Genomic DNA, 12,143 nt, shown 5'->3' with positions numbered 1-12,143 from the left:
GACGTTGTCCTTAGCCTCCTTTTTGTATTTTTGTCACTTGTTGCAAACATTGGTCAACAAACTCGGTTGGGGTGAGACCACCTTCTTTTTGCTCTGTTAGTTGTACATATTTTTCTCCATATGAATATTGACTTACAAAAAAAATAAAAAATAAAATTATTCAACCACTATTTTTTAATGGCTAATTCCTAACAATGATTTCCTAACAACTAACTTTGGAACCGAATGCATCTCTACTATTTAAACATTCTAATTGATTGATTGATTTTTTCACCTTTTTCCTGAGGATGAACCACATTATATGGTTCCAAACGTCGACCAACAACTTATGATATGATTAATCCAAAAGACATTACCAAAATTATATTCATCTAATAATATTAGAATCTACCCTTGATTATTAAGTTGTGTTGCTATAACACATGGCCATTGGAAGGCCATGGGTTCAATTCTCCTTGACACTCTTGAGTTAGGCTCCGATTGAGTTGGGCTCCAATTAATTTGGCCTGAAAAACATGATCCCTTCGAGTAGATCTACCCAAAATAAAAATAAAAATATTAACATCTAAATTAATCAAATTATATATAACATATAAAAAAATGGTATACCCACCTACACTCAAGAGATGTCCATCCTCATATTTTGTTAGCAGCAAGACACCCATAACCAATTTAAATCATTCGTTCCATAAAGGATCTTGATCTTCCAATATATTCAACGCAATTTAATTAATTATGTGTATAGATATTATGAAATCTCTTATAAAACAAATTATGTAATATCTAATAATATGTTATTAAAGTGTATCTTTTGGATAAAGGGTGTTTTTAATAATTTCAATTCAATTTAGTTATTTCTAGTTTTCCAATCCAGTCCAATATTATAAAGATGTTGTAATATAATGTCATGTAAATAAAAATTAAATTAAATAAGAAAATTAATATAATATAATATAAATATTTTAATTTGGTCAAAATATAATATAAAAATAAATATAAAAAATTAAAGTAAAAATAACAAAATAAAATAACTCTATAAAAATAAAATATAATAAAAATGGCTTATGATATTGAATCATGATATAAGAAAATTAAACTAGGATACTAAAATTTTACCCCGGGCTTAGAGGGATCAAATTTTACTTTCTGGTGCGATAAATCTGGAATGAAAATGAACCTAGACTGGTTATGAGTTGGTTATGAGTGTTAGACAATTAGAAAATAACGTACCTTCAGATTAATACCATTTCCACTTAATACATTTGATAACCTTTCCTCTCACCCACTAGTGTTAACAAAATTTGATAACCTCTCAACCGACTGGTGTTAGCCAAATTGGTCGTCTTTTGCTACTCGACAAGGAGGTGTAACCCTAGCCTAGTGGTCTCCCCCATTTTTCTTCTCCACACAGTGGGCAAAGAATTCAGGCACAAGAGCTCCGTCGTGGAAGATGCTACTGAAGCTAAGGACTGAAGTCGATATTTTCCCCATTCGAGATTAAGCCTCGGCGTTCGATAGCCCCACTAAAAAGAGAGCTAAAAAAAGTATTTGTCCAAGATGAAAGATCACATTCAATGGTGGAAGAGCCGGGCGAGAGGTGGACAGGAAGTGATATTGATATGTTTCCTTCCATAAGAAGGACTGGATTTAATTTTGTGGATTGTTACTTCTGTGGCTCAATCTGGAGACACCTTGATCACTCTTACCATATGCAATCCTTGCTCATCTCTTCTAAATGGTGATCATTTAATATTTCATCCCTTTTGTGCTTATTGCTTCACATCCTGATTTTAGCTTGGAATTCATCCATGGTTCTCAGCTAAGACCAATAAAATCATCAAGGAAATTAATTCTGTTATCTTGCCATAATAGCAATCAAATTCTGTTACTTTTATGAGGCGCCCTAAAGATTTGTTGCAAACACTGGTCATAATAGGGCTTGCATAGTGTCTATTGCGGACACCCGTTGTTCTAATGGTGTTGGTATTCTAACCTTTTGAATTCGTATTATATGTCGTAGATGTCTTTCATGTCAAATGGAATAAATCTCAGAAGACACTACCTACTGGTAGACATCCATTTTGAAGTAATAATGTTATTGTTATGAAATTTCTTCTTAAAGCTTCTCCGGAATTTCATGTTATGCGTACTTTTTGCAATAAACAGTTGGTAAATCCCAGGAAGATGAGACAGCTCAGGTAGAAATATGTGTGTTTGGAAACAAAAGAAATAAATTTAAAACAAATTTGGGAGAGCTGAAGCAACTTTGCAATCACAAACAAGTTAGTACCCATACTGTAAAAAGAGACTGAAATTAAATGAAAGATACACATCGAATATTAAATGTTAGTATCATGTCTGGATCATCTTTTGTAATTTTGTGTTTTTTGAACAGATTCAAATTGACATCAAGTTTTCCGGGGGTAAAAATCCCGAAAAATTGTTAATTGAATAGGCAACGGCTCGCAAGGCTTCCGCCCTTGTTATTGGCACATCCGAGTGTTTTGTTACATGGTAAACTGCTTAGTATCTCTGCTCTCTGTTTGATTTTTAACTATGTAAAGCTTTGAAAGATGCAATTTTTTCCCCTTGCTTTTCACTGAAGGCGTCATATCTGAGGTTCTCGTTCTTGAAAACTTCCGGTGAGGCCAACTTATTGCCTCGAACATTTTATTTCAGGCGAAAAAGGAAATGGTCAAACTATCTTGTGCAAAATTCTCCCGCAGGATGTTCTGTCATTATTGTTCGAAACGAAAAAGTTGTGCAATACAAAGAAAATCGATGGACAATGTCGAATGAAGCAGATGCAAAGCAGTCTTTTTTGGTGTTTTTTTTCTTCGAATCTCAAGTATAGACAGAGCACACAATGAACCCTCATTTTATATTGAACAGGGTGGTTATATATCTTGCGGGCATCATAGATATCAAAAATGTCACTAGCTAGGCCATGAAAATCTACATATTTATTTGTTTCAGACTGAATAAGATAGATACTAACTGATCTATCCTCCCAAATATCGAAACACTAGGAGATATGTGTGACAGATCATAAAACTACTGTGCATGAGGGAAACATTTCTAGTGAAGCAGGACCCATGAAACACCCAAAATCTAGTGATAAGGAGGGGAAGCAATGTATGTAATTGCCACCTGCAACAAGGTAGACCTTTGATGGCTCCTTATCTTCCAGGAGGAAGCCCATATTCGGAAGGTGGAGCTTTGTATGCTTTAGGGCTTATCCATGCAAACCATGGTGAAGCCATTAAAGAGTTTCTTTGTGAAAGCTTGCATAGTACAAGTGTTGAAGTGAGTGTCCACCTAACTTTCAGCCACTGGTATCATTTGATGTATAGAACCTTTAATGAAAAATGCTTTGTTCAAATCAGATATTTGTTTTCAAAGCACATATAACAAATTTGTGGTGATTACAAAAGATAATTCAACATGGTGCATGTTTGGCACTGGGTTTGGTTGCTTTGGCAACTGCTCATGAAGAGATTTATGAGGATGTCAAGACGTTCTTTACTTAGATAGTGCAATTGTTGGAGAGGCTTCAGACATAAGTATGGGCTTGCTTATGGTTGGAACTGCAAGTGAAAAGGCGAGTGACATGCTTGCATGTGCACATGATACTCAACATGAAAAGATTATCAGGTATTGTTGGTTACTTTTGAATTTTTAAAAGTATTTCATGTGAACCATTCAAACATTTATTTTTCCTTGGACTAATTCTACTGAAGTTTAAACTTTTGACCAAATTTTAATGTATGTTTCGAACATTTATTTTTCCTTTGACTAATTCTACTAAAGTTTAAACTTTCGACGAGATTTTAATGTATGTTTGTAAACAATTGTGTATAGAGGTCTGGCCCTTGAAATATCATTAAGTGTATATGGAAGAGAAGAAGAGGCTTCTACACTTATAGAGAAAATAACTCATGATCAGGATCTAATTCTATGCTATGGTGGGATGTATGCTCTGGCTCTCACATACAGTGGCACATCCAATCACAAATCCATTCCTCATATGTTGCACTTTGTTGATTCTGATGTTATTGATGATGTGAGAACAACTGTGGTGCTAGCACTTAGATTTGTTTTATACTTCGAACCTGAGCAGGTAGAAAGATGGGTTTTTGGAAACAAAAGAAATGAATTTAAAATGAAGTTGGGAGAGCTCAAGCAACTTTGCAATCACAAACAGGTTAGTACCCATACTGTAAAAAGAGACTGAAATTAAATGCAGGAAACACACCAAATATTAAATGTTAGTATCATGTCTAGATCATCTTATGTATTTTTGCGTTTTTTTAACAGATTCAAATGGACATCAAGTTTTCTGGGGGTAAAAATCCCGAAAAAGTGTTAGTTGAACAGGCAACGGCTTGCAAGGCTTTCGCCCTTGTTATTGGCACATCCGAGCATTTTCTTACATGGTAACCTACTTAGTATCTCTGCTCTCTATTTTATTTTTAACTATGTAAAGCTTTGAAAGATGCAATTTTTTCCCCTTGCTTTTCACCGAAGGCTTCATATCTTAGGTTCTCTTTCTTGAAAACTTCCTATGAGGCCAACTTATTGCTCAAACATTTTATTTCAGGCGAAAAAGGAACTAGCCAAACTATCTTGTACAAAATTCTCCCGCAGGAAGCTCTGTCATTATTGATCGAAACATAAAAGTTGTGCAATACAAAGAAAATTGATGGACAATGTCGAATGAAGCAGATGCAAAGCAGTCTTCTTCTGAAGGTAGTCATTTTTATTTTTTCATATAATCTCAAGTGTAGATAGAGCACACAGTGAACTCTCATTTTATATTGAACAGGGTGGTTATATATCTTGGGGGCATCATAGATATCGAAAATGTCACTTAGCTAGGCCATGAAAATCTATGTATTTATTTGTTCCAGACTAAATAAGATAGATAACTGATCTATCCTCACAGATATCGAAACACTAGGAGATATGTGTGATAGATCATAAAACTGTTGTGGATGAGGGAAACATTTCTGGTGCTTCTATCCTCACAGATATCGAAACACTAGGAGATATGTGTGATAGATCATAAAACTGTTGTGGATGAGGGAAACATTTCTGGTGAAGCAGGACCCATGAAAGGCCCAAAATCTAGTGATAAGGAGGGGGAAGCAATGCAGGTAGTTGCCACCTGCAACAAGGTAGATCTTTGATGGCTCCTTATCTTCCTGGTGGAAGCCCATATTCGGAAGGTGGAGCTTTGTATGCTTTAGGGCTTATCCATGCAAACCATGGTGAATCCATTAACAAGTTTCTTCGTGAAAGCTTGCATAGGACTTATCCATCCAAACCATGGTGAATCCATTAACAAGTTTCTTCGTGAAAGCTTGCATAGTACTATGTTGAAGTGAGTGTCCAATGTCCATCTAACTTTTAGCTACTCATATCATTTGATGTATAGAACCTTTAATGAAAAATGTTTTGTTCAAATCAGATATTTGTTTTCAAAGCACATATAACAAATTTGTGGTGATTGCAAAAGATAATTCAACATGGTGCATGTTTGGCATTGGGTTTGGTTGCTTTGGCAACTGCTGATGAAGAGATTTATGAGGATGTCAAAACGTTCTTTACTTAGATAGTGCAATTGTTGGAGAGGCTTCAGACATAAGTATGTGCCTGCTTATGGTTAGAACTGCAAGTGAAAAGGCGAGTGACATGCTTGCATGTGCACATGATACTCAACATGAAAAGGTTATCAGGTATTTTTTGTTACTTTTGAATTTTTAAAAGTATTTCATGTGAACCATTTGAACATTTATTTTTTCTTTGACTAATTCTACTCAAGTTTAAACTTTTGACTAGATTTTAATGTCTATTTGTAAACAATTGTGTATAGAGGTCTGGCCCTTGAAATAACATTAACTTTCTATGGAATAGAAGAAGAGGTTGCTACACTTATAGAGAAATAATTTGTGAGTAGGATCCAATTCTATGCTATGGTGGGATGTATGCTCTGGCCCTCACATACAGGAGCACATCTAATCACAAAGCCATTAATCATATGTTGCACTTTGTTGTTTCCGATGTTAGTGATGATGTGAGAACAACTGCAGTGCTAGCACTTAGATATGTTTTATAATCCTAGCTTGAGCAAGTTTGTATGTTATCCTATAGTGTACCATAATTTTATTATTACTATTAGATCAATTTTAGGCTTGATTTGATATAACTTTTGTTCTCCATCTTGATGGAACATTTGCCTCAATATTTTAAGAATAATATCAATGCGGTTATGCTATTTTGTCTTGGTCCTTTATGCTAGTGCTAGATCAAACTCTGCAAATTTAATAGACCCCACAAATAGTTTCTTTATTTTCCAAGTCATATAATCCACATGCTAGATATGGAGTAGCCTTGGCAGTAGCTCTCTTGCGCAATCACAGCATTAAGTGAGGCGATTTTGTTGCTGGAACGATTAACATCAATAGTGATAAATTTTGTTCGTCAAGGTGCTCTTGTAGCCATGGCTAAGGTTCTTGTGTAAACAAATGAGGCACGTGAACCTTGTGTAGGTAGCTTCAGGTATGCTATTATACAATGTCGTAAGCTTTTATTTAGCAAACAAATGTTCATTGTTGCCATTATAGTTGCACTTCTATTGTTAATTTTTAATGCAAAGTTTCCAATTGAAATAATAACTTATAAATGTTGGCATTCAAAGGTAGAATTATATCCTATAGAGACTGATGGTGCTATTATATTGCATTCAAACTCCAGGTTTTTCCGCAATAGATCACCCTGACATCGTTTTTATTTCTTATTTCAGGCGTCAACTTGAGAAGATCATTCTTGACAAGCATGAAGACACCATGAGCAAGATGGGTGCAATTTTAGCTTGTGGTATTTTAGATGCAAGTGGTCGGAATGTCTCAATTAAGTTGTCATTCAGGACTAAGCATGACAAAATTACTGTTGTTGTTATGGCAGTATTTAGTCAATTTTGGTATTGGTATCCACTTGTATATTTTTTTGAGCCTCTCTTTTGCACCTACCGATTTGATTGGGCTCAATTATGAATTGAAGGTCCCAAAATTTAAGTCCATTTCACACGCCAAGCCCTCATTATTTGAGTATCCTTGTCCTACAACACCTCCAACAAAAACTTCTACAGTAAAATTGCCAACTATTGTTTTGTATCTATCAGCAAAGGCTAAAGTGAGAACAAAGAAAGAAACAGATCAGAAAACTGATATGATTGAGGGAAACATTTTTGGTGAAGTAGGACCTATTGACCATTACCGGTCAACTGCCCATAGCAGTACACCCCCTTTTCTTTACAAAAAGGGGTAGCGCTTGATCGATATGATCGTGCCAGCCTGCAGTCATCAACAGTTTGATCGATTTATGTTGTAAACCCAGTCTGCATATATGAAATGTAAATAATCTTAGCAGATATGATTCGTGTATGTAAATTACCTGGGTGGACCTAACTTTCTAATGATAATCTACATCCCAGAAGGTTTTTTGTCTCACCGATCCATGATCGGCAGAGTTTTCCTTCAGCCTGACCCCAAAGCCGGGATTGATTTTGTCATTAAAATTTTAGGAGAATCCTAGTGTGTTAATCTGCTAGATTATAGTTGTGTCGCAGAACTGGGTGGTTTATGAGGGTCTGTGTTAAGTGGGTTTGTCCCCTTAAGATGTAAATTGTAAAAGTCATGATGTAAAGTGTCTTGAGGGTTGGAAAATATTTTAAATCCCCTCATGAGTCCTAAGTCCTAGGTCCTAGGTCCTAGGTGTTTTTTCCAAAGGCTATGTTCGAGGATCCATTTAGAAAATGAATTAAAAATTAAAAAATTAAAAATTAAATAAATAACTGAAAAATAAAAAAAATAATAAAATAATAATAATAATAATAATAATAAATTATAAAATAAAGCAAAAACCCTAAAAAATAATAAAATAATAATATTTTGAGTAAATACATGCAAAATTTCATTTTTCAATGAATTAATAATTTCGATGGATGAGATTAAGAGATGTCTTGATCCTCATCGATGGTCGAGATCATTTCGACATGGATCACTCGAACTAGCCATTGGGATCTTTTCCTTTAAATAGGGTGCTAGGATTCATTTGAGATCATTCGATCTGTGAGTCTTGTGCTGAAGAAGCTCTCTTGTAATTTGTTTCTGGTTAATAAAAGAAGACTTTGGGGTTCAAATCTGGCTGGTGTTACTCTCTGGAAGTGCTGTGAGCTGTTTTATTTTCTGCATATTTTATTTTTCAGCCGTTGATAACAGTTTTTTTTTTTTTTTTAGAGTATTGTGAGCACAGGTATCTTGTTCACTTGCTAGGGTTTGAGTGGTGTTAGGGTTTCTGAAGTAATGGAAGGTATCTCCATTGCTTTTTGAGATCTAACATCATTTTTGCTCTCTTTACTGATGGTTGATTTAAGCTGTGCAGAAAACCCTTACTGAAGAAGATTGGTGGGCATTTGGGGAAGTTCTAGGCTGAACCAGCCAACTCCCACAGGCTCTTCCTTGCAGAGCCCAGCTAATTTTTACCCTAGGTTAATCATTTAACTTTACTTTTCTAGTTTGCATGAGAGAGTTTTCGAGCCTTTCCACAGTAAAATCTGAAATTTTCGATAATATCTCTGCTGTTATTGCTAAATCTGGCATTTCAGGGGCCACAATTTGACAATTAACTAGTTGATCTGGGTTTCAAATTTTGCCTTATACGCAGTTTTCATTAGGGTTTTGTCTCCTTGAAATTGCAGGAACAGGGTTTTTCTTCAGGGGTTTCTGAGCGAGAAAGACAGAAAGTTTTGTGATCAGGTTACCAGATTTCAATCATTATTACTCTCCACCATTTGAAGCTTGCACAGGACAGCAAGGGCACAGATACGTGTTGATATTCTCTCTGAGACAGGGAGGTGATTAGCTGTTTGACGTGAGTTTCCTCCTTTCACCGCCGTCACCAAGTCGTCTTCCGAGCAGTAAAAGACAAGAAAAACTTGAAGATCAGTGTGCATAGAGCACAGGCATTTGGATGAAACTGCACTTCGTTAACACGTCGGCCATCAACCTGAAGATGCCCATGCATTTTTCTTAAATCACCGCTATCTGATTTGCTGGAAGCCGCAGGGTCTCAAGCGATCTTCATCCACCATCGAGCACCAGGTAAGCTATTAAACGGTTGTTAAATCTTCGATCTCCGCTGGGAATGCAACAATGTGATCTCATCTGCACGTTTTCAAAACCGACTTGCAGTCCTGTCAGATACGCCTCAGTCACCCGCTCCAGCTTTCTCTCTGCTTATGCCCAGCTCATTCACACTCATTTCCCGTAGCCACCTGAGCAAGCACGATTTCTTTTTGTGGTCATTTGCATTAATTTTCTTTATCTCGGGCTTACGGTCCTAGGTTGAATGCGTTGGTCTATTTTCGATTCAGTCTTTTCTTTCGACCTTGCTGACAAGATATCATCGTGTTTCATCCGTGTCTTCAAGAAATCAATCCGAAAGCACCACCGTCACTTGCTCTCGCGACGAAGTCCTGTTTACATACGCATTCAGTCTTTGAGTTTTTTCTATCAGGGTTATGATTTTTGTTTTTCGTTCTGTCAGTTTAGACATTGTTGTATGGCATTTGTATTAGACGTTTTTTTTTATTGCTTAATTTTTTAGTTTTAGGATATAACTTTTAGCATAGGTTACGATTTAAATTCTTTTTTTTATCTAACATATAGTTTAGTTTTAATTAGATTTTGATTTTTTATCATGTTTCAAAGATATTTCAGTTTTGATGAGAAAGTTTTGATTTAAAATTTAGATTTAGTTTAGACCTTAAATACTTTCAAGCGTTATTTTTTAGTTTAGTTCATATTAAGACTTTTTATCTTAGCTTTAAAAAAAAAAAAAAATTGGGAATTTTTGCTGTTTTTCTCGGGAAATTATCACGTTACATTTTTATGTTGAGATTCAAAATTATTGATGTGGAATGAATGTTTATCGTGCGTAAAATTTCATTTGAAGATTAACTGCAAAAATTTGATCTCTGGCTAGCATTTTGGTGGTTGTCCAAAGCATTCACCCATTTACTCTTTTAAATTGTTGAGCTATTATGGTTATCTTGTATCTGGAAAAAGTTAAGCTTTGATGATAAATTCTTTCTCTACGTGGTTTATATTGTTGCAACGTCTGATAATTAAACGATTAAACATTTACTCCGCAAGGCACTGATCTTTTAACTTCTAAACCCTTTTAGTGCTTATCATATCGTGTCTCCCACCCAACTGGTTCACAGTTGGTTTTCATTATTTTTCTGTAGGGTCTACCCCCTTTAGCCGCGAGAGACAGGCTTAAACGGAGAGATCGGGGATCAGGGTGACAGCCCCTAGTCTGAGCATTGTCATGTCAATCTGTGCGACAACATTTTTTGGCACCGTTGCCGGGGATAGAGTTTTTCTGTCCTTGGTTCTTTCATCTCAAGCTATTTCGTGTTTTACTTCTTGTTCAGGTGGTGACTCCACTTCATATATTATCTTCAAGAGTGTACACTAGAAGACATCCAAGCAGTCTGTGCAACCCTACTCCTGATCCTGAAAAGGTCCTCAGGGTACGATTACACAAACTCGCTTCTCGTACACTTCTTGTAGACCTTGGACAAGAAGCCCTCTCTGATATTCATTTGCTATTTAAAGGTCAAGCTAGGCACACCATCATGGATATGTATGCCCCTTGTGATTTTTCTAACATTCCAGGATATCCCAACGATATTCCATCTATTGGGATCGATAAATTGCCTAATTTTCAAGGAAATAATGCGATTAGTGCTAACTCTCATTTGCGAGATTTTAGCATATGGATGGCTAAATATGCAAGATCTGCTGATTTTGATCATGAGGATGTCAGAATGACTCTTTTGATCTTAACTCTAGGAGGCGATGCTTATGATTGGTTTGCAGAAAAACCTCAGAATTCATTTAACTCTTTACAGTCAACCATTAATGCATTTAAAGAAAAATATGGAGATAAGAGAGAAGGAAGACACCTAGTAGAAGCTCTTAGCCTAATAAAAAAGAGAGAGGATGAAAATGTTGAAGAATTTAATAAAAGGTTTAACGGAATTGTTAGAGAATTACCTCAAGACTATAAACCTACAGACAAAACTCTCCAAGATTTTTACAATGATGCCTTTAGTCCTAAACCATCTTATGAATTAAGGCGTGCTAAACTTAATGATTATAGAGATTACCAATCCTTAGCTATAGAACTTGAAAAGGACAAGGTCGCATCTGGAAAGTCTGAGATCCCAGGTTTCAATAGGGCTGCTACGAAACTAAAAGAACCTAAGGGAAAAGCAGCCCAAGAACCAGAAAGTGAGCTTGTTCTCAAATTGCTTCAAAAAATTGAAACTATGGAAATTAATCATAATAAGGAGATAACCACTTTGCAGAATAGGTTGATTGAAATGGAAAGATCGCAAACAATTGGCAAAGGAAGGGTCAAACTAGTGAGCAGAGACCTCCTAATCCACTGACTAATTTGGTTGATAATTCTCCTCCTTATTGTCGGGTTTGTGATGCTCTTCATGAAGAGGCCACTTGTCCCATTGTTAGAATAATTTTAGATAATGGAATGTTTGGAACATGTGATCAAATAAATGTAGTAGGCAGCAAGTTTCCTTTGTCTATGGATGATTGGGTAGAGGTCAAGGAAATGAGTCGTGATGTTGTGAATCTTTCATCCACTTTTAGTATAAATAACCTTGAAAACGAAGATGATATTTTGGCAAGGTTATATGGTGAAAAACCCTCTCCTGAGAAAATCTTGGAAATTGCTAGGGATAAGGGTTTGACCTATCAGAGAAAGGATAAAGATCAAAGCGGGAATCAAATACCCCTTTGAACTTTTAACCCTAGTGTAAACTCTGGAATAGATGTCGATTTGGAAAGTTGGTATAAGAATGCTAAAATCTGGGTTCTTGTCCCCGAGATTGCTAAAATCCCTTCCCAAAGAGACAAGTTACTAAAAGCGATTCAAGGTCCTCAAGTCAATACTTCTCAACAGAAGACTCGTGAAGTTGGCTATCATGATGCTCCCATATATCTGCAAAGCTTAGATGCTGATAACAAAGATCACCAGCCTTTCTTCATCAC

The 12,143-nt window shown here is 35.9% G+C and overlaps 1 protein-coding gene and 1 long non-coding RNA gene across 4 annotated transcripts; both read left to right on the top strand.

Annotated features, from left to right (window-relative positions):
- The first annotated feature begins 1,316 nt into the window (after positions 1 to 1,316).
- LOC149215945 (uncharacterized) lies at positions 1,317 to 3,311 on the top strand. Its single transcript, XR_016251042.1, has 3 exons — positions 1,317 to 1,738; positions 2,396 to 2,514; positions 2,680 to 3,311. It is a non-coding gene; the product is annotated as an uncharacterized LOC149215945 (long non-coding RNA).
- Positions 3,312 to 3,396: 85 nt separating this feature from the next.
- LOC149215944 (uncharacterized) lies at positions 3,397 to 8,062 on the top strand. 3 transcript variants are annotated; one of them, XM_089392641.1, is made up of 5 exons: positions 3,397 to 3,654; positions 4,121 to 4,204; positions 4,318 to 4,436; positions 4,601 to 4,749; positions 5,107 to 5,308. In XM_089392641.1, the coding sequence occupies exons 2-4, from the start codon at positions 4,163 to 4,165 to the stop codon at positions 4,614 to 4,616; spliced, it is 177 nt and encodes a 58-aa protein (XP_089248767.1). In that variant the 5' UTR covers positions 3,397 to 3,654; positions 4,121 to 4,162; the 3' UTR covers positions 4,617 to 4,749; positions 5,107 to 5,308. The 3 variants fall into 3 exon arrangements, 2 of the variants coding, with proteins under 2 accessions (XP_089248767.1, XP_089248766.1); XR_016251041.1 differs by lacking the exon at positions 5,107 to 5,308 and adding an exon at positions 6,806 to 8,062 and having other exon boundaries at positions 3,397 to 4,204; XM_089392640.1 differs by having other exon boundaries at positions 3,397 to 4,204.
- The last annotated feature ends 4,081 nt before the right edge of the window (positions 8,063 to 12,143 follow it).

This window comes from Pinus tabuliformis, chromosome 1_1 (genome assembly GCF_031772625.1).
Source record: "Pinus tabuliformis cultivar Carrire ecotype Pingquan chromosome 1_1, CPIR1, whole genome shotgun sequence".
In the NCBI taxonomy this organism is placed as follows: Eukaryota; Viridiplantae; Streptophyta; class Pinopsida; order Pinales; family Pinaceae; genus Pinus; species Pinus tabuliformis.
Note: the sequence above shows the minus strand (reverse complement) of the source record. Positions and strands in the feature narration are given on the sequence as shown.